This window comes from Ictalurus furcatus, chromosome 4 (genome assembly GCF_023375685.1).
Source record: "Ictalurus furcatus strain D&B chromosome 4, Billie_1.0, whole genome shotgun sequence".
NCBI lineage: Eukaryota > Metazoa > Chordata > Actinopteri > Siluriformes > Ictaluridae > Ictalurus > Ictalurus furcatus.
Window position 1 is genome coordinate 4,418,510 of NC_071258.1, and position 21,491 is coordinate 4,440,000.

The 21,491-nt window shown below is 39.9% G+C and overlaps 1 protein-coding gene across 1 annotated transcript in view; it reads right to left on the minus strand.

Annotated features, from left to right (window-relative positions):
• Nucleotides 1-129: 129 nt before the first annotated feature.
• hcn4 (hyperpolarization activated cyclic nucleotide-gated potassium channel 4) overlaps nucleotides 130-21,491 on the minus strand; it is a 96,723-nt gene continuing 75,361 nt past the window's right edge. Inside the window, exons 5-9 of the mRNA XM_053622596.1 lie at nucleotides 15,180-15,326; nucleotides 14,535-14,775; nucleotides 4,850-5,014; nucleotides 1,110-1,781; nucleotides 130-986 (exon numbers count right to left, since the gene is read on the minus strand). Coding sequence (XP_053478571.1) covers nucleotides 130-986; nucleotides 1,110-1,781; nucleotides 4,850-5,014; nucleotides 14,535-14,775; nucleotides 15,180-15,326 — 2,082 coding nt within the window. The remainder of the gene's footprint in view (nucleotides 987-1,109; nucleotides 1,782-4,849; nucleotides 5,015-14,534; nucleotides 14,776-15,179; nucleotides 15,327-21,491) is intronic.

Sequence of the window (21,491 nt, forward strand, 5' to 3'; positions counted from 1 at the left end):
TATCCTAAAATAAGTTTAAAACACAGTGTAATCTAAATAAATAATAAAATAAAAGTGTCACACACAAAAAAAAGGATTGTTATTACTCAACTACAGGTCCACAGCTGAACAGGAGGGTGTGATCTAACCTCACAAATTGGAGGGAAGTTTGGCGCAAAGGGGCTCCAGTTCAGAAGGATGGGCCTCTGAGGATCTGCGGAATGGAAGGGAGGGTGACGTCCCTATGCTGGGGGTGTGATGCCGTGCACTGGGAGAAGTCTGTAAGGGGGAAGCAAAGTGCCCCGATATGGAGCTGCACGGCTTAAGCATCAGTGTTGGGGAAGAGTAAGGGGAGAGGCGGCAGCCAGGCTCAATTGATGACCGAGGGGAGGAGTGAGCCACAGCCTGGGTTACCTCTTCACTTAGCAAGGGGTGAGAGCTGGACAACAGTTTCATATCTTCAGAGAAGCGGCCCAGCGGCGATTCGGTTCCTGAAGTGTTACAGCTGGGTAGTTGAACAGGACAGGAATGCTGGGGCATAAGCAGAGAGCTGTGGGAACCTGCAGCACTGGAGGGGTCACTATAGTGGAAAGTTCTCCCAGGACTTTGGACTGTAGGGCTGGGGGCTAGAGGAGTGTAGCAGGGAGAAGCATTAGCTGAGCCATATTGAGCTAGAGATGCTAATGCTGACCTTTCTAAAGGCAGCTGGGAGGAAAAGGAGGACCGCAGGTTAAAGGATTGTGTGTTTACTGAAGGAGAGCCTTCAAGGGCTGGAGTAATGTGTGAAAGGGTGGAGGACGGGGATCCAGCTGTGGGTGTATGGAAGAGGTTTAATGTACTAGAAGTCCTGCCACCCCCACCAGTAAACTGATGAAATGCGGATGTCTGTTTGGTATTTTGTGTTTGCTGACCATGGAGGAGTGGACTCGGGGCATGGCTGAATGATCCAGTTGAAAGCGGGCTAACATTTGAAGATATTGTGGTCAAGAGCCCACAGGTGGCACCAACTAAAGGGCCCCCAGGAGACCCACTTGCGGTCAATCCACTTGACATGTCCCCCACTGCTCCACTCACAGCAATGCTCACTGCACCGCCTACTGCCCCAGACAAGGTCCCAGCACCTGTGCTGCCTTGTTGGAGGTGAGTGGACAGTGGTGGGGTACTTGGTGGGAAGGGCTGCTTGTGTTTGGGTGGAGGATGGAGCTGTGCAGTACTACATGTGGGAGATGCAGATCTGGAGTAATTGCCAGTGGGTAATGCAGAAGCCCGACTAGGCCCAGGATGTGAAACTCCACTTATGCTGCTTCTAGAGGCCTGGTGGTTGCCACTACCTGACCCAGTTGGCCCCGTTGAATGATGTGCCCTGAATGAGGCAAGTAGAGGAGTGTCTGCTCCAGTATGTGGTTTTGGAGGAGTGCTCGAAGGCGAGTCTCCAGCTGAACCAGGAGCTGTCGATGTGGGTACAACCTGGAACCTGTTTCTCAGTGCTTCTTTTGTTGAACCCAAAGAGGAGGTAGAAGGGCGGAAGAGTGTGGGAGGCAGGTGAGGGTGGTGGGTCAAGGCAATAGCAACTGATGTTGTAGCAGCAGCTGCTTGTAATGGAGCCTGGATGAGTGGGGCCCAAATGACCGGAGTAGGTGATGGAGGAGCTGGGGAACGTTGGTCTTGCATCAGGTGGGCACAGTGCGCCATGTCTCGATCGTGCTGCACTATCTGCTGGATGATCTCATTCTCCTGATAGTTGAGGACGCCAGAGTTTAAGTCATGCTGGACCTTGTGCTGCAATATAGAGTTCTTCTTTCCTAATGGACAGAAATATAGAACAATCAAGCCACATACCATGCAGATACACATCAAACATGTAGATACAGATGAAAGACAAGATTTCTTCACTTTTTTTATTCCAACTGATAGGTTCCTTCATGCATAAATAAACGATTATGCATGATTGTCCAACATATAACCCTGCTAAATGATTTATTTGAAATCCTGGGTCAAAGCTCAGCATTAGCTTGTTCACCCATGCTGCTTCTCTTACCCACAAAAAAGCTGAATTATAATCATGGCTTTTTTCAATAACCTCCAAACAAAGGACATTATTTCCCCTCAGGCGGCACGCTGAATATTAAAGAGCTGCTATGATCATGTGTCTTTTTAAATACCTCTTTTATTCTGTTCTGTTACCCTGCACATGCTTTTTCTTGAGTCTCAGCAAGCCTACAGCTTTGGGAATACCCCAGGCTGAGAGGCTGATAGCAGTGAAGGGGGCGACCTGTGTGGAAATAGCACAGCCTGGTAGGGGGTGTGATGGCTCCTGCAGTCAGGACAGTCTGTGTTTGACTAGTTCTTACTGTCAAGCACTAGATAAGGGAGCGAAAGTAATCAGCAAGTAAACATGGCCTCGAATTTGGGCTGATGGCTGATAGGAGAAAGAGAGACACAGGGCATTCAGACACAGGGGTCTTTTCCATCTTTGGTAGTTGTTGGATGATGGATCTAAGTCTCATGGGGCTGGATGAAGGTTAGAAACAGTATCACACAAAACTTTATCATGCTGGAGAAAGGAGATACGAGTGAGAAAAAATGCAGTGCACTTCATCAACTGCTGTGGCCTCTTCCCATTATTTGATATCAACACATTTTGGTACCATCAACAATCATAAGTTATTACACTTTAATTAACTAAACTGAATTGTATTTGAATATTTTTTTTAGAATAATTATCCATTAAGGCAGGAAACAGAATTAGCATTAAAGTCCATTTCAGAAAGCCATTTTCTGATATCAGAACGTGATAATTGGATGTAAGCCAGTGTAAAGAATTTTGACAAAAATTAAGCTCAATTAAGCTGAACTAAGACACAAAAAAGTTGATTGATGAAAACAATAGACTAATGAAATAAAATGTCACCCCTGTACTCAAGATTTTTGATGAAATTGATGTCCTTAAACAAAATGTCAGAACTTGTTGTTTGTGCAGAGATGGCAAAAGATTTCTTAGATTAAACAAATTGGATACTGTGTCAGAACTGTAGCTAGAAAACATCTTTATTGTCATTTATTCTTTCAATATTCTTTTCCCTAAAAGAAGCAAAATGATTTGGAATAGGACCATTTCAGAATGTCTAGAAATAGAGTGAATAATCTTATTGAGTACATGAGGAGGTGATGAAGTGACATGCATAAATTCAGCATGTCCATAATTCAAAACCGAAACCATGAGCAAGGTCAAAATCAGATCAGGAAATGCAGAATCAAGGAAACATGGCAGTTTATAAAACAAACTAATCACAGGATGAGCATAGAAGAGGTGCGCACATTAGGTAACAGACCAGTAACAGAATAGAAGCAGTGGAGATCAAAAGCACAAGCACATGGCAATGTAAACAAAATCAATTCAAAACAAAAACACGAGAGGAGCGTTCGGCGAGCTGTGCTGAGAGGGGGATGTCATTCTTTGCTCTCTTTGATTGAAAATAATATCAGAGTATCCACACACTACTGAAACCACACAGGCTTTAAACATACACACGTTGCTGCCGGAACTATTTAGGGTAGTTTTTTTGTTTTTTGAAAGGTTTCTCCAGTTTCAGTGTAGGTGCTCCTATTTCTAAAAAAAAAAAAAAAAAAAAAAAAAAGGAAAAAAAAACCACATTCACTGGTTCTAATAGACTCAGTGGCATCCAATACACTCATGTAGACTGTTTTAGTGGGAAATGATTCAGTTTGTTGTTTCTGCTGTAGTGAGTGGGCTGAGTGTCAGTGTTTTTACAGCGAGGGCCATATGGCTCCCTGCGGTGCCAGATAAACATGGAAGTCTGTGACAGCGGTAACACAGCCAGACGCTGCTGCTGCTCAGCCTTCAGCCGACTGATTCAATAAGGGCAGCGACTCAAGAAACTGACAAGGAAATTACACTGCACTCCCAGGCATTAAACACACAGCACACATCACTATCCCTATACTATACTATACTTTACTATACAATACTATACTATATTATACTACATTGTACTATACTATACTATACTACACTATACTATACTATACTATACTAGACTACACTATATTACACTATACTATAGTATACCACATTATACTAGACTACACTATACTATACTACACTATATTACACTATACTATCCTATACTACACTATACTACACAATATTACACTATATTACACTACACTATACTATACTATACTACACAATATTACACTATACTATACAATATTACACTATACTATACTACACAATATTATACTCCTGATTTACTGGCACCCGTCAAGTAAAGGAGTACACTACACACATCTTTCCACTTAACTGGACAACTGGAGAAAGTGCTTACATTTTCTCTAAAAAGAATTTTAGGATGCTTTCTCTCAAAAACATATGCAAAAACTCCTGCAATCCAAATTGACTCAGGACAGAAATCTGCATCATTTAGTTTGACCACTAGTCACTCAATATTTCAGCTGAACACTTTAGCAGCCTGCTAAATCTGGAATCTGACAAAAACAAGCTCAGATTTTAATGAAATTCCCTGTTGTCTTTACACCTGCCCAAAAAATAAGTACACTGTATGACCTTTCATAGGGCAAATCAAATCATAACCTGGCTCAAGCCTGATCCTTGAGGCTGAACAGAGCAGGGTTTTCACATGCAACATACGAAGGGAAAAAATGCAAAATATAGGTGGAATTCGAACTATTCCTGGTTTCACATAACGTTATAAGCAGAGCTACTATGACTAACCATATCCTTTGCATGGCATTTGCGTGGCATTGCATTACACCCCTAATGCGTAACATTTCCATACGAATGGGCTTTTTTACAAACTTTTGTATTATGTTAATGAGGGAGACTTACCTATACGATCGAGGCGGTCCAGTGCAACAGTCTCAAAGGCTCTCCTCATCATAGGATATTCTTCGAGCACCTCGTTGAAGTTATCTACTGAGAGTGAGTAGAGACGACAGTACGTATCTGCTCGGACACTGGCTGTGCGCCTTCCCCTTGTCAGCAAACAGATCTCTGTAATAAAATAAAAAAAACTTTGATACGTCAAAGCTATATCATTTTAGTTACATACTCTAACATGGCATTTGGCTGGATTATTTCCCCATTCTATGTAGATATCATTGAAATAGATTTTTTTCTGTGTGAACGTGTATACAGAACCTTCTGGCTTGGCACCAGTTTGGGCTCACTCTGGCCTGAGCTCTGCCCTGCTGAATTATTACTGTCACCTGGGTTTCACCTGTGTCTTTTTCTATTGCCATCCAAATCGATGCAGATTTGGCATCAAAACAAATCTAATGGGAGGGCATTAGGGTTCCCACAAGAGAAGGCTTCCCACAAAGACTGCCATTTAATTATCTCCAAATATGTGTTTGCCCACTCGGCCTCTCTTTCACACACACACACACACAGAGGCTGTGAACTAACTTGCATATCTCAGAGCTTAGAGGCAACTCAGCATCATGCACTCATATGAAACTTACAGGCTCTTCGTAAGCGTGAGACATGGCAGGTTTGTTGGCCTGCAATAACGACAGCAAGTGACCCACCTAAGCCACCTGCCATTACAGTACGTGTGCCAATACTTTATACCTTGGTGAAAATGGAGGGCATATAGGTCAGAGGTACCTTCTACAACACCATTATGTTTTACCCCATGTAGTGAGCATATACAGTATAGTGAATAGGAAGCTATTTGTAGTTGGGGGAATTTTAGACGGATCATGGCAACATAACAAATGTTATATTAAGCTAAGTATCTGTGAGAATTATACAGTACCATGGGTAAATAAATATATAAAGACCGAAAATGTTAAATCCTATAAAAGAATTGTAATGTTGCCTCCTAAAATTAGAACTGTAAACAAAACTGCTGTCTGGCAAAATATATATATATATATAAATATATATATATATATACATATATATATATATATATATATATATATATATATATATATATATATATATATATATATATATATATATAAATAAAAAAATCCATTTCTAAAGATGAATTAAATTCAGCACTTCAGCACAGGACATTGTGGGATTATGTATCTGTACTCATGCCATACAGCTCTGTTGTCTGTTTTAAGACTGTGTCTTAAGATTATTACTTATCACGTTGTATGAGATGATCCTGAAAAAAATTAAAAACTTTGTCTGAATTCTATAACAGACTTTGTGATGATAATATGTGATCTCCATGACAGTGTAAGACCGGCTTTAGACAGGTAAAAAATCCTGCTCAAAGCTCTTGAGCGGCACAGACAATATCTATTGTCAGGATATTCCTAAATTACTCTCTGCAAGAGTTCATGTTAAAACAACACCTTGCTCCACCAAAGAGCTGATAATGAAAACTTTCTATCAGAGAGAGAGAGAGAGAGAGAGAGAGAGAGAGAGAAAAGACTGCAGTAAAATGTGAATTTTCTGTAATCCAGAGCTGGAGCACTTAATGCCATTTTCAGAGCTTGGTGGGCTGGCAGACCTCATCTGTCATGCCAGCTCAGGAAAATTAGGCACCATTTACTATCCGCAATGTTGTTCCATGTGGGCTGGTGAAACCTCAGGGAAGCTTGGACCTCTCCTCCATTCCCACAATGCTCAGTATGTGGAGAGTCTGTGAGGACCCAGCTGGGATTCAGAGATCGAGTTTTTCCCTTCTCTACATGAGGAGTGCCAGGGAGGAGCAGGGGAACCAGCCGCGCTGTATTACATGCCCCATCTGGCCACTGCACAACCAATATCCCTGACCCACTTCTGTCTGAGCATGGCGTGTTGTGACATGGGTCCAATTTGTGCACTCAGATACGTTTTTATGTGTGTGTGTGTGTGTGTGTTTCAGTGAGTCATACATATATGCCTGAGTGTAACTAACTCAGCATGAGATAAGGTACACATTAGGAATGTAACCAAATACGAATACGTTATTCAGAAAGTACAGTTAATGTTTTCTACAGATTACAAATACAAATGTTTCTGGAAAGCTGAGACCAGAGCGGCTGAGACGAAAAGTGTGCATTAGGACTGGGATCCTGTGAGACGTCCATGAGATTCATCTTTAGTAACTGCCTGGTCAGGGTCATGGTGGTTTAAATTAATTTGCTTATATTTTGGGAAACTGAACCAACTAAATTTTCTAGAATATATCATGGGTAGGTACAAACAAAAAGAACTGCATGAGCAGGATGAAACAGTTCTGCGCACATCCTTACTTGAGACCAATTATGAACTGGAGTGATGTAGCTGAGGTTGAGGAACTGTCAGAGCCAGACTACACAGACAGTGCTAACAGTTTCTACTTCTGGGGTTTTCCAGTGTTTTAGGGTGAACGATTGGTAGGGTTAATATTTAATTGGAAACAAAAAAAATCTTCTTGTTTAAATCTAGATACAGATATGGATATTTAGAGCACAAACCAGATACTGATACCAATACTCATAGCAGAATTGTGTTACACACCTAATATACATATATGTATGTGTTCATGTACATGTGCATATACAGGAGCTAGGGTTAGGGTTAGGGTTAGGGTTATTCTGCATCCCTGAATAAATCCGTGCTAAAGAAGAGAGGAGCTAATGGCTGAATCCCGTCTGAACTTTAAAGAAAGAGCGAGATCTATCTATCCAAAAGTCATGTCTTTAACATAAGAGAACTGAAGTCTGGTGGTTAGGGGTTATCTGAAACCCCAAATTTAGTTATTTTGAAAAGAGATGGTCCAATTTAGATAAATGTATACCTAACTATTCAAGAGTTTCATATCATTAGTACATTTTATCAGTAGCTGAGTTTATGGCCCTGAGTTTATTTAAGCTTTTTTTGCTCTTAGTGGAATAACAGAAGCTAGACCTTTTATTATTATTATTATTATTATTATTATTATTATTATTTGTATTTGTATTTAGAAAACAGATTAAAAGCTCTATCTCACCAGTTCCAGTCCATATGTTGACAAGCCTGATTTAAAACATACTGCTGATTCGATAATAGAACTATATAACTTACTTAGCTTAGCCACTGATTCTCCACTGTTATTTCTACAGGTACGCTTACTCACTAAGCAGTTTTTTTTTCCCTTTCGCTCACCAAAATAGCGCTGGACTCCAGGCCAAGTGAACACTAGCACAATAGAATATCTCCCACAGACTGACCAGCAAAAGAGGGATCTTTTCTGGTGTAAAGTTGGACAATTGCTGAGACAGATTACTCTCTTTTTCTTTTTAAACTCTCAGTGGTAAAATGAAAGAAATGTTCAACAGCGATGCATCTTGTGTTACGTCAACTCTCTTAAAGCTCCCCTTAATGTAAACATGGTTTAGTTCAGTCCCAGTAGACAGGTTAACAATATTGCATCCATGCATCTTAATTCAAATGATCACGGTACCAAAGAAACACCGACATTTAATGGATTAATTCAGCAGTAAAGGTGACTTGCCTTCATTTGAACAGAAGTAAAGCTTAATGGTACAGGACCTGCAGTTATCATAATCTGAGAAATTGAGCATTTGAGATTCCCTTATAGATTAGGGATAATACTAAAATGTGCAGGACAGGAGGTACTACAGGATCACGATGGGAATCTGTGCTATATCTGATTGTAAGAGCTTACATGAATCCATGAAGGGATCCTGCACTGTTGGTGATCTTTGTTATTTTCCTGTATGAAACATATCGAGTCCAAACTCTTTCCAGATGGTTTTGTAAACATTTTCCAACCTGAAGAGTGTTTTTTTCTTTTGGTGAGCGAAAGAAAAAAAAAAACAAAACTGCTTAGTGAGCCAAAAAGTCTTTTTCAGAGGTTCTCAGAAATCCTTTTTTTATTCGTGCCATGATACACTTCTACAAGTGTGAAGATCAGATTTTGATCGAGCCAAACACCTACTAAAAACTCTCATTTCACCTTCAAATGAACTGCTAATCCTACAGGTGCACATACTTTTTGCCACTCACAGATATGCAATATTGGATCAAGTATACTATTTTTGTCTCATTTGTTTAATTCGGTTCTCTTTATCTACTTCATCGCCTTGTGTGAAGATCTGATGATGTCTTAGGCCGTATTTATGCAGATATACAGAAATTTCTAAAGGGTTCACAAACTAGCCTTTTGCTCCGCAAACACCAAATGCAAATTTACTTACTAAATAAATCATGAATAATTTGTACTGAAAGAGATGTCAGTCACTTTAATATAATTTATTAAGATTTATTTAACTTTTTTAACCTCTTATCTCTCTCTCTCTCTCTCTCTCTCTCTCTCTCGCTCACATTTCATTAGTTGTGCAGGACGGAGGACTTGTACAAATACACTCGGCTAATCACAGCAACGCCTATATAAACTTTTTCAAGGAAGCTCTTCAGAAAGGAACACACACACACACACACACACACACTTATTATAAGCGGGGACACCCTGGACGAGGTGCCAACCCATTGCAGGGCACAGTCGCAAACCCATTATATATATATTTGTATAAGGTTCTGTTTTTCAACAGTTCCATTACCTCAAGAAAGAAAGAAAGAAAGAAAGAAAGAAAGGCACAACATTGGAAACTATACAAAAAAGTGGGGGTAAAATACGATTTGATAAGTTCAAAAATCTCTAATCTGATCTAAACTTTTCTCATCTAAACTTTTCTAATTTTCCAGCAGCGTTGTACAGTTTCCAAGTCTCTTTACCCGGACAGTCCCAAGCTCTGTTTTCATTTCGCAGTATCAGATCTAGCCTGGAGGCCCAGCTCGGCATTGACACGAGATTTATTCCGTTGTGTTTTTTTGTAAAGTCACCGTGACCTCTAGTCTCTGCTTGCTTCAACCTCAAACCTCCCACCACAGTACATCTTTCATATTAGCATCATGAACCAGAACCCTTGTGCTTTTCTGACTCCGCTTGGCTTGTGACTCAGCACATAAAAGAATAAAATCCTGCATGTAATCCTAAACAGGCTTATTGTGCACTCGGAATCCAAAACTGTCTTATCGTCCAACCTCCTGCTGAACCTAACAGGCTGTTATGCTTTTCTCCTGTGACAGGAAAGGTAAGTCTGTGTCTGTTTGTGCTGGTAATAGTAGCGCTGCTAATGTTTACAATGCTGCATGATCGTGTACATGACTGGACTGGCTTCTTTTATCCTGCTATTTTTTATTCACTATTTTAATGTGGGTTTTTCGATGCACAGATGTACGAGAGGTAGGTAGAGGTGTGCGAGGTCGGCAAGGGCTAAGCTCACCTGCGCTCAAAGCCTTTCTGTCAGCTCGGATCTTCATCGAGCAGCTCGAGTGAACACACACTAACCTTTCAGAGTGTGTGAGCACCCTGCGAGCCTAATATAGCCTGACATCACACCATCCATGCATTAACACTCTTCTTCTCCAACCTCGTTGCATCGGGATCCACAGCGCAAATGCTAGAGGCTACTGACGTCACACTCCGAGCCTGAAGTAACAGCTGCTGTTCTATAGACAGTATCTTGGTCTAAATCACACCCTCTCGCTCTCACACACACACACACATACACACACTTACACACACGTTCTGATATCACAGCTCTCTCTAAAAGACCCTAGTTTGTCACAGGTTAACCGTATTTTGTTGAGGGTGACATGGCTGCAATCACGTTAGACGAGACATGAGACGACAACACAGATTTGAGAGAACACATTCGATTTTTATTCCTCTAAGTCTAACAGAACTGCTACATGACATTTGTTCTTGATGAAGAGCAAGATGTGTTATCCTATTTAAAGACTTGAAGAATCAACCTGCATAGGAAAAATCCAATCTGGGCTTACATTTGCAGATTTGGTCCATTCGAGTTAACGCCAATATTTAGGTCAGGAAAGTCAGGTAATGAGATTTGGGTTATACAGCATATAACTGACCAGCATGTAAGTCAGACCTCAGAGGTGTGTTCAATCGCACAAATGATCTGGGATAAGCGTTGGTTTATTTGTTTTTTTTTCATCAACATTGTTCATATGAAATCCAACGATATCCAATTACATCAAAATCACTCGTACAAATTTCTCACGAGATCAGGTACACAAACCCATTTGAAAGGTTAAGTTACTTACTTAGCCTGTCTACTCATGTACTACTCACTGTAGTGGTGCTTGAAAGTTTGTGAACCCTTTAGAATTCTATAAAATATGATCTAAAACATCATCGGTCCGATTGTAGACGACGACAACCCGATTAAACAAAGGAAACAAAAATATTATACTTGGTCATTTTTTTATTGAGGAAAATGATCCAGGGAGAGTTCAGCAGCCCTGTTTAACACCTGCCCCCCTCCACACACACAAATTAATTTCATGAGTGACTAATTCCTGTTTGTTATAAATTCCCAATGGTTCCCGCTGCTCTCCCAGAGCTGCACTGGTGCCAGGAAATGCTGCCCGATAACATTCAACCATTACATCAGCACCACCATTAACCTCTACCATATTAATGCAATTAAGAAATAATTACAGATGCCAAATTCAAAGACGGCACTGGGGGTCATTTACATTTCCAAAAATGTGTCTATCTATCTATCTATCTATCTATCTACCTACCTACCTACCTACCTACCTACCAACCTACCTACCTACCTACCTACCTATCTATCTACCTACCTACCCACCTATCTATCTATCTGTCTATCTACCTACCTACCTATCTATCTATCTATCTTTCTACCTACCTATCTACCTACCTATCTACCTATCTTTCTATCTATCTACCTATCTATCTATCTATCTATCTATCTATCTATCTATCTACCTACTTACCTATCTATCTATCTATCTATCTATCTATCTATCTACCTACCTACCTATCTATCTATCTATCTATCTATCTTTCTACCTACCTATCTACCTACCTAAATACCTATCTTTCTATCTATTTACATACCTACCTATCTACCTATCTATCTATCTATCTATCTATCTATCTATCTATCTATCTTTCTTTCTAGGCCTATTCATGCAGCAACATATTGGCAGAACACTAGACCACTATTTAATTCTTATTTCAATGTGTGCCATCTTCTCATTCATAAATCACTGTAATGGTCGTCTACATCTATTGAAAAAGCCATCTTGAATGTTTATACTCTGGAAAAATCTGTAATTACACGCAGGCAAATTGAATAATGTTAATGGAGAGCCCAGAAAATGGATTTAAGGACGTGCGTAACCCAACTCTGAATATAAGTAACTTTCCATATGTAAATATTGACATAACTTCTGGAGTTAAGTCGCCAACTCTTGAGTATGTAGGAACTGATCGGTGTGGCTCAGTAACAAATCTATCTATCCTGTACTTTTTATATTATAAATAGAGATATACGCTGCTTCTTAATTAGAATTAATGCGTCCTAAATAGTAGTATGTTGAAATGAGAATCCCAAAGGTATCCGGATGTTTTACTATTTCCGATAGATTTCCGAAGTGTTGACCTGTGGACACTTTTTCAGCCAATATTACCCACAACTCTTTGCGGGAGCGGGGAGGAGTTTTGTGACACAGGTAAAGTTGCCTACTGGTTGGCTGACACAGTGACCGTGTGCCTTAAACAACGGTTTAACAAGCGTAGAAAGGGAGATGGCGTGTGTAAGGACGCGTTTTAGAGAGGTGTAAATGAAATGTGGAAAAAAATTAAATTCTATAGTATCGATTAGATAAGGAATAATGAATGAAGAAAAGCTGAACAAGGAGTGTGTTTATGGTGGCGGTGTGCGTAACTAGGCAACAACGTTCTCTTCCGTTACATGATGAGTTAGTACGTCCCAGTACTTGCATACTCTTTTGCTACACACTCAAATAATGTACTTTTTCTTCACAAAAAGAGTACATACGTTCAGTGCATAGTTTAAGTAGGTGAATTGGGATGCAGCAATAATATGCACCTGATCAAGATGGCCACCAGTGACGGAAACACATGAAGCCGTAAATTTAGCCCGCATGCCTGAGGTACGGCTTATTGTAATTGTGGTGTTCTCAGAGATGAATTGCTTGCCCTCTTTCTGTTATTATGCATGGGGTTCCCACAGAGCGAAGCCAGGGGGCTTGCATGATGAACATTAGCCATAATTAATGGCGGACCAGTGGGTCACATGCTGCTAACCGCCTCAGTGGCTTTACCCATTACCTCAACATAGCAGCCTGAACTATACACTGACGCTATATGAATGAAATGGTATTAGGATTATATCGTGACAAAATTACATTAAGCACAAGAGAGAAAAAAAAAAACTACTGACCTTTGACCTCGTGCACTGATTGATTTGATTTCCATCACACCCTCATATAAATGTGCATACAGACAGTACATACAAGTGCACAAGGCATAGTGTATTGTTCATTCAGATGAGTTAGCTATTTATCAGAAACTGGTATTAAATTATCCAAACACTCAAAAGTACAATATGATATTTTCAGAAATCATTATAAACAAGGGAAAATAAGACAGAAACTGCAGCTCAGATTGATCTCATGGCCCTCTGTGATTTCAGCAGCATTAAAAATGAATGAAACTCCCTCAGTTTTTAACTGCTGATAATGTGAAGGGAAATAAAGCAGTGACAATCAACAAATATCAAACCAAAGCATTTACCAGTCTGAAAAGAAGCTCGTTTGGAATTCTCTTACACTGTTTTGAACGTTACTGGTTTTAGCCTCCTGCAATCTTAGCATATCTTTTACATTTTCCTCCTGAAATGACAGAGCTAAAGCCTGAGCCTTTTTTTTTTTTTTCTCAGACAGTACCTAAAGTATAAAAATGTAATACTGGAAAATAACGGGATGTGTAGAGAAACTGAGAAGCCCTCAAATGACTTTAACAACTTTCTCTGTTTCAGTAAATACGACGTAGGAGACGTTGGATTGGTCACTTTTTGCATTAGAATTAAAAAATTTGGCGTTGACCCTCAACTCGAGAAACTCTGAAACTCAATTTTGAAGTGATGACAAGTGGCCACCAAACAAACATGATGTACACCGATCAGACATAACATTAAAACCACCTTCCTAATGTTGTATAGGTCCGCCTTGTACCGCCAAAACAGCTCTGACCCGTCGAGGCATGGACTCCACAAGACCTCTGAAGGTCTGCTGTGGTATCTTGCATGGTATCCCACCCAGTGACAGGTGCCATTGTAATGAGATAATAAATGTTATTCACGTCAAGTGTAAGTGGTTTTAATGTTATGGCTGATCGTTGTATGTCACTCAAATCTCACAATAACAAGTGGATACATGACTGGAAAAAGGGAAATAACAGTATATTACATCTTGTTCTGGGTAAAAAAACATACTTTTATGTCATGCACACTGGCCAAAAATAGAACCCCACTTGTTTCTAGGAGCTATAAGCTTTTAATTTTTGTTTGTTTATTTTTCTAACAAAATCTTTGTGTTCTCACCAGCAGAAATTTGTAAAGAGGTTTTTGCTCTGCTGAATAATGTGTGTGTGTACGTGTCAGTGTGTGTGTACATCTCAGACCGTATGGTGTTGCTGTTACAGTTAAAGCTCCATTACCTCCAAAGTAGGAACCATCTGACAGCTTGGTTTCCTTGTTCCCTTTAGTGAGCACGCTAACGACGCCGTGCTGTATGAAGTACATCTTCTTCCCAATGGTGCCTTCACGGATGATGTAGTCTCCAGGCTGGAAAACCTCAAAGCGCAGCTTCGTCAGCATCGACGTGACGAAATTCGGATCAGCGTTGGCAAACAGAGGCATCGACGCCACCAGCTTCCGACAATTGAAGTTGATTATTTCCTGCAAAAGCGAGGAAGCAGTTAACATGATATTTTAAAATGAAATGGCGTTTTGATTTTACTACAGTGCGATGCATTTTCAAGAAACACTTCTGCTATTAGTTCTCTCTTAAAGAGTCAGATATGACTAATCCATTTAATTACAGGCTTTATGTCGTGACGTACATGTGTTGGTTTCAGTTTTTATGGTTCTGTTTAAAGCAATTATTCCAACGTCTTGTGTGGAGCCTAAAGTAATTACATGAATTGTCTAATTTAGCACATTGGAAACACTTAAACCCTTCAAACCCGTCTAATCACCTTCACGGAACCACTGACCTTCTTTCCTTGATTTATATTGTGTTTTTCTAGGCAGAAATTACCAACGTTTTTGCCTGTCTGAGATCTTCATGTGTTTATGCTCACCTCCCTGAGAGGCTCATTCAACTCCCCCAGGATGCTCTCCTCATCAAACATCTTGCCCTGGTAACGGTGCTCGTAGTAATCATGGATCCTCTGACGCATGTCTGCTGGCAGCTTGTGGAAGGACATGTACTGCTCCACCTGTTTATACTGCAGAGAGAGAAAGAGCGAGAGGACCATGGGTTACGCGAGTGCTGAGGGTTTCATTGATTAAGCTTCAAAGAATATACATTTACAAGCCTTGAAAGAAAGGAAGAAAGATAGACAGAAAGAAAGGGAGAGGTTAGGTTTATGTTTATTTAATAAGTTGAAAGAAGGAAGGAAGGAAGGAAGGAAGGAAAATGAGATTGTTATACATTTTAATTATTTAAGTTTAAGGAAGAAAGGAAGAAAGAATTGAGAAAGGAGGAAGAGAAAGAAACAAAGAAAGAAAGAAAGAAAGAAAGAAAGAAAGGGAGAGAGTAGGTTTAATTACTTATGTTTATTTAATAAATTAAAAGAAGGAAGGAAGGAAGGAAGGAAAGAAGAAAAAAGACAGAAAGGGAGCGGTTAGGCTTAATTACTTATGTTTATTTAATAAACTGAAAGAAGGAAGGAAGAAAAAAAGGAGATTGTGATGCATTTTAATTATTTAAGTTTAAGGAAGAAATAATTAAGAAATTAGGAAGAGAAAGAAAGAAAGAAAGAAAGAAAGAAAGAAAGAAAAAAAGAAAAAAAGAAAGAGAAAGAAGCGGATATGTTTAATTATTTAAGTTTATTTAATAAGTTGAAAGAAGGACATAAGGAAGGAAGGATGGAAGGTTGGGAGGGTTTTAATTGCTTAAGTTTAAGGAAGAAAGAATTGAGAAAGGAGGAAGATAAAGAAAGAAAGAGGAATGGAAGAATAAAAAAGTAAAGGAAAAAGAAGGAAGGGAGTAAGTTAAAGGTATGTAAGAAACGAAGGAAGGAAGGAAGGAAAATGGAGGAAGAAAAAGGAAGGAGAAAAGAGTTTAGACACAAAATAAGTTATAATTATTGAAGTTTAAGGAAATAGGACTCAAGAGAGAAAAGAAAGTAATCAGCAAAATTCCACAGAAGGAAAGAAGGGCTGAAGGAAGGAAGGAAGGAAGGAAGGAAGGGAGGGAGGAAACATGAACTGTGTGCATCGCTGTCTAACACGTGTATGTGTGTGTGTGTGTGTGTATGCGTGTGTGTGCTGTTTAACGTGTCTACATGCTATAAGTCAGTCGTGTAGCATGTGTCACATTACACAATGATAGTGTGTTCCTGAATTAAACTGAATTAAAACAAGATGAGCTAAAGATGATGAAACACACACACACACACACACACACACACACACACTCTAAATGTTTTTTTTAAAAAGAAGAAGAAAAAGAAGAAGAAGAAGTTTAAAAGAAAAGTTAATTTATTGTGATTTTATATAAAGATTTTAGGTCAAATCTTCTGAGGACTTTTAAGGGATTAATATTCAAGATTCAAGCTTTTTTATTTATCATTTTTAAAAATCCTTTTCATATGTTTAAGTCAATAAAAAAAGACATAATTTCACTAATTCACTTAGTAGTGTTACTGTTATAGTTTTGGTCTTTGAGCGTTAACAAAAAAAAACAGTAAAAGTCTGTGATACGAAGAAACTGGGCCATTTATCGTAGCATCAGGTCGAAAAGCCTCGAGAGGAGGCGGAGGGAGAGAAAAAGGAAGACGAGGAAGCGTGCCAGAGCAAACACTGGAATAACAGAGGACGGAGGAGATGGCAAGGATGTAAAGAAAAAGAAAAAAAACTCAGTTACTATAATTAGGATCTTAAAAAAAACCTTCAGTGTTGGTGTTAATACCTCACGGCTGTGATAAGGACTTCAAAAAGCTCTCAAATATCTGAGTTCTCTGACTAATTTATGCCACAGATCAAAAACCTTCAGCATACGGAACACTGTCACGTATTTTCCCACTGACCTTTTTGCATAAAACACCTTCCGAATGCGAAACAAAGGCCTTACGTAAATCTTGCGCCAGCCGCGGCTTCTCCATCAAACCCGAGTCAGGTGTTACGAGCAGCATTACAAAATCACATTCCTGCGCTCAGGTTTGTTCGGTGATCCCTCTCCCAGTACAGGGACTAAGAATAGCTCTCATGATATACAGTCATGACTAGCTATACTGTAGGATATATTGGAAATGGAGATGTGAGTGCTGACCTGTAGCAGTCAGAGGCCTCGGTTTATTCAATAATTCCCTGCATATTGTTTGACTGCGGCGAAAAAAAGAACAAAAGAGCTCAGATGAAGTGGTTTTTCTTTTTATACGCCAATTATCGAGTGAGTTACTGAGAGTCCAGGTGCATGATTAGTAATGCTTAGAGGCTGGAAAGCCTTCAAGTCCATCTCTCTCTTCCTGTCTAGGTCTCTCGCTTGCTGATGCCCCGTCCTTCAGAAGCTACATAAGATATTTACATGTTTCAGAAAACAAAATAATAACAATTTACACCGATCATCCTGTTTAAAAGTTTACACCCCCCTGGCTCTTAATGTATCGTGATGCCTTCTTGAGCATCAGTGAACGCTTGGACCTTTTGTAATAGTCGTGTACGAGTCACTCAGTCGGCCTCGGTGTGAAAAGATGGATCTCAACATCATATAGGCGCTGTTGGAAAGGGGTCAAAGATGCAGAAGATGCTGGAAAAGCAAAGAATGTGCAGGACCTTGAGGATTTTTCTGAAGAACAGTGGGCATTTTAACTTCTCAGGACAAACAAGGGACTCATGAAGAACTCTCACAAAACATAAACACAGTCGATGATCATCCAGGTAACAGCACACGGGATTAAGAATCAAGCGTGTGTAAACTTTTGAATTGGTTCATTTGGGTAAATTCGGTTATTGTTGTGTCTTGTGGAGTATATGTAAACATCTGTTATGTGAAATAGCTCTTTCGGGGCAGGACTAATTAAAATTGCAATGAAATTTTGATGACCCCTATTATTTATTTCTTTTTAATTATTAACATTTTGCAGATTCTGCAAGGCGTATGTAAACTTATGACCTCAAGTATAAAGCAGAGAAACGAGTTAACGACTAAATTCCGGAAAAGGCTATTTTAATATTTTTAATCATTTCAGCTTTTTTCATTTTCTTCGCAAATAAATGAAATACTAACTTTAATGAATTAAAGTGACAGTCTAGGACGGAAAACGCTGTTTCGCACACAAACATCTGGATATTGAGAACGTCGAGAATGTTCTGATTTTAATAGGTAAATATTATGTACATAATTATTACATTTTTCCCCCAATGATCCCCAAATGCAGCCTTGTTCATTTTAGCCCGCCTCATTAAGAAGCACTTTTGTTTTTATTGTTGAATACTTAGAAATGCCTAAAAATTGTTAAAATACTGATGGTGCTGATATGAACGTCAGATTTTTTAAAGGTGGTGGTGGGGGCGGGGGTTCGCAAGATCTATCCTCCCTTGTATAACACTTAAAAGCTGCCATATTCGATGCTGTAAAACAGGCCAGATGCTGATATCTTCCCGAAAGGCCCCATGAAAAGAACAATAAAAAGCTTTGGGGTGCTCGTGAATCGAAGAAAGGATTAGTTGAAACATCTCCTGTCAGCAGCTGAAAGAAGAGAGCAAACAGAGAGAAAGAGAGAGAGAGAGAGAGAGAGAGAGAGAGAGAGACCCGGTCCTCCCCTAGCGAGAGCTCTCTAATGAGTCTGTGTGATGCGTTGGCTCCCTCAGGAGAAGCCCCCCGTGATGAGCTGCCCACAGCACTGCCTGAGGGAAAACTCAGAAACGTGGCTCTTCCCCGGCATCACAGTCACGCTTTATTGTGCAATCTTCGACCATCATTCACACATATACCCACACACACACACACACACACACACGCCATCATAAATGCCTGACGACCCTAAGGTGTGTGTGTCTCTGTGTGCACAACATACACACTTTATTGTGCAGCCTCTACCCATCATAAGCATCACGTCAAACTGAAGAGTCAGTTTAACCCTTAATGTCTGAGTACATTTTGTATGTTGACATACAGTATTTCCTGGTGTAAAAGGAAGTCAGTGTGAATTATTGTTAGATACGGCACAGTCCTGCGGAATCTAAACGAACTTGACGGTAGCTCAGCAAATTATGTAAAATGTTCAACTATGGAGGAATTCTCACCCACGCCTGTCGACTATTTTTAACAAGGACAATTATACTAGAGAATGATATGAGAATGATATGCTCACGTATGCTGCATTCGACAAGAGGTTATAACTCGTAATTCACAACCTGTGACCTGGAAAAAACAATGAATACACCCCCTCGACTCAGAACTCAGGATCGTGTCCTCAACTCCCCCAAATTCAGCCAATGAGGTCAAATCAACATACAAACATATTTGCTTGTTAAATCTATGGCGTTGACTGGCTACAGTAGCATGTTGCTAACAGTAAATAAACACGGAGGCACCCATGTTTTTTTTCCACACTTTGTAGCTCGACCTGATAGTGTGTAAAGACGGTGTACAACCGCAATTCCGAAAAAAGTTGGGACAGTATGGAAACTACAAAAAAAACAACAACAACAAAAAGAGACAATTGAAAAGTCATTTCCGAATGTACTACATTGAATACACATTATTAACACATTCTTTGATGTTTTACTTTGAGAATTGAATTTATGTTTGAAAATATATACTCATTTCAAATCTGATGACTGGAACACACTCCAAAAACATTGGGACAGTCGACTGTTTAGCACTGTGTAACATCTTTTAATAACACTTATTAAGTGTTATTCGGGCGCTGAGTGAAGACACCAGTTGGTTAAGTTTAGCAAACGGAATTTTCCCCCATTCATCCATTATGTATTTCTTCAGCTGTACAACTGTACGGGGCCTTCGTTGCCTTATTTTGCGCTTCATAATGTGCTACACGTTCTCAATCGGAGACAGGTCAGGACTGCAGACAGGCCATGCTAGCACCCGCACTCTCTGCAGAATGTGGTTTGGCGTTGTCCTGGACAGGATGGCAATCCAGTATGTTGCTCCAAAATGTGTACATATCTTTCTGCATTAATGCTGCCCTCACAGATGTGCAAGTTACCCATGCCATGGGCACTGACACACCCCCGTACCATCACAGACGCTGGCTTTTGGACCTGACGCTGATAACAGTTTGGATGGTGGTGGAGAACACGACGGCTGTTTTGTCCAAAAACTAATTGAAATGTTGACTCTTCGGACCACAAACATGATTCCACTGCGCTACTGGACATCTCAGATGAGACCGAGCCCAGAGAAGTTGGCAGTGCTTCTGGGCAGTGTTGCTGTATGGCTTCTGCCTTGCATAGTAAAGCCTTAACTTTCATCTGTGGATGCAGCGGCGAATGGTGTCGCCGACAAAGGTTTACCAAAGTATTCCCGAGCCCATGTCAGGATATCCATTACAGACTCATGACGGTTTTTAAGAGTGACGTCTGAGGGATCGGAGATCACGGGCATTCAGAAGTGGTTTTCGGCCTCGTCCTTTACGCACTGAGATTTGACCGGATTCCTTGAATGTTTTAATTATATTGTGCACTGTAGAAGGTGAAATTCCCAAAATCCTACAGATTTGTCTTTGGGGAATGTTGTTCTCACAGTGTTGGATTATTTGCTGTTGGCAGATTGCCGATCCTCGACCCATCCTTGCTCTTGAAGGACTAGACCTTTTTTAGAGGCTCCTGATTAGACAATTGCCTCACCTGTTTCACATCACTTTCTTATTTCAACTCGTCACATCGCTATTAGTCCTAAATTACCCCTGACCCAACTTTTTTTGGAATGTGTTGCATGCATCAATTTCAAAATAAACGTTTACCGTCCAAAAAAAAACTTTGATTAGCAGTTGATTAGGTAAAACATCAAATACCTTGTCTTTATACGTTTTTTTTTGTTTAAATACAACTCAAAGTACATTTACAAATCACTCCTCCTTGTATTTATTAGCACTTTCCATACTGTCCCAACTTTTTCAGAATTGGGGTTGTATAAAGATGAAATCCTCATCAAATAAACAGCCTTAATTTGGGGGGGAAAAAAAACACTCCTCTGGAAAGTGTGTGTCACATTATCTTCAACTCACACAAATTCCACGTTTGAAATGGTCAAACACCAACCATTTATTGTTAACCAAGGACGATTAGGAAACATGAATACAGCCAAAACAGCCCAAAACACACGGTGAATCATGTTTCCTGATAATGAGCTGCTACTGTAGAACAAGCTCCACCCCCTGGGGGCGGGACATATACTGTATGCAGTAAATAGCATTGAATTG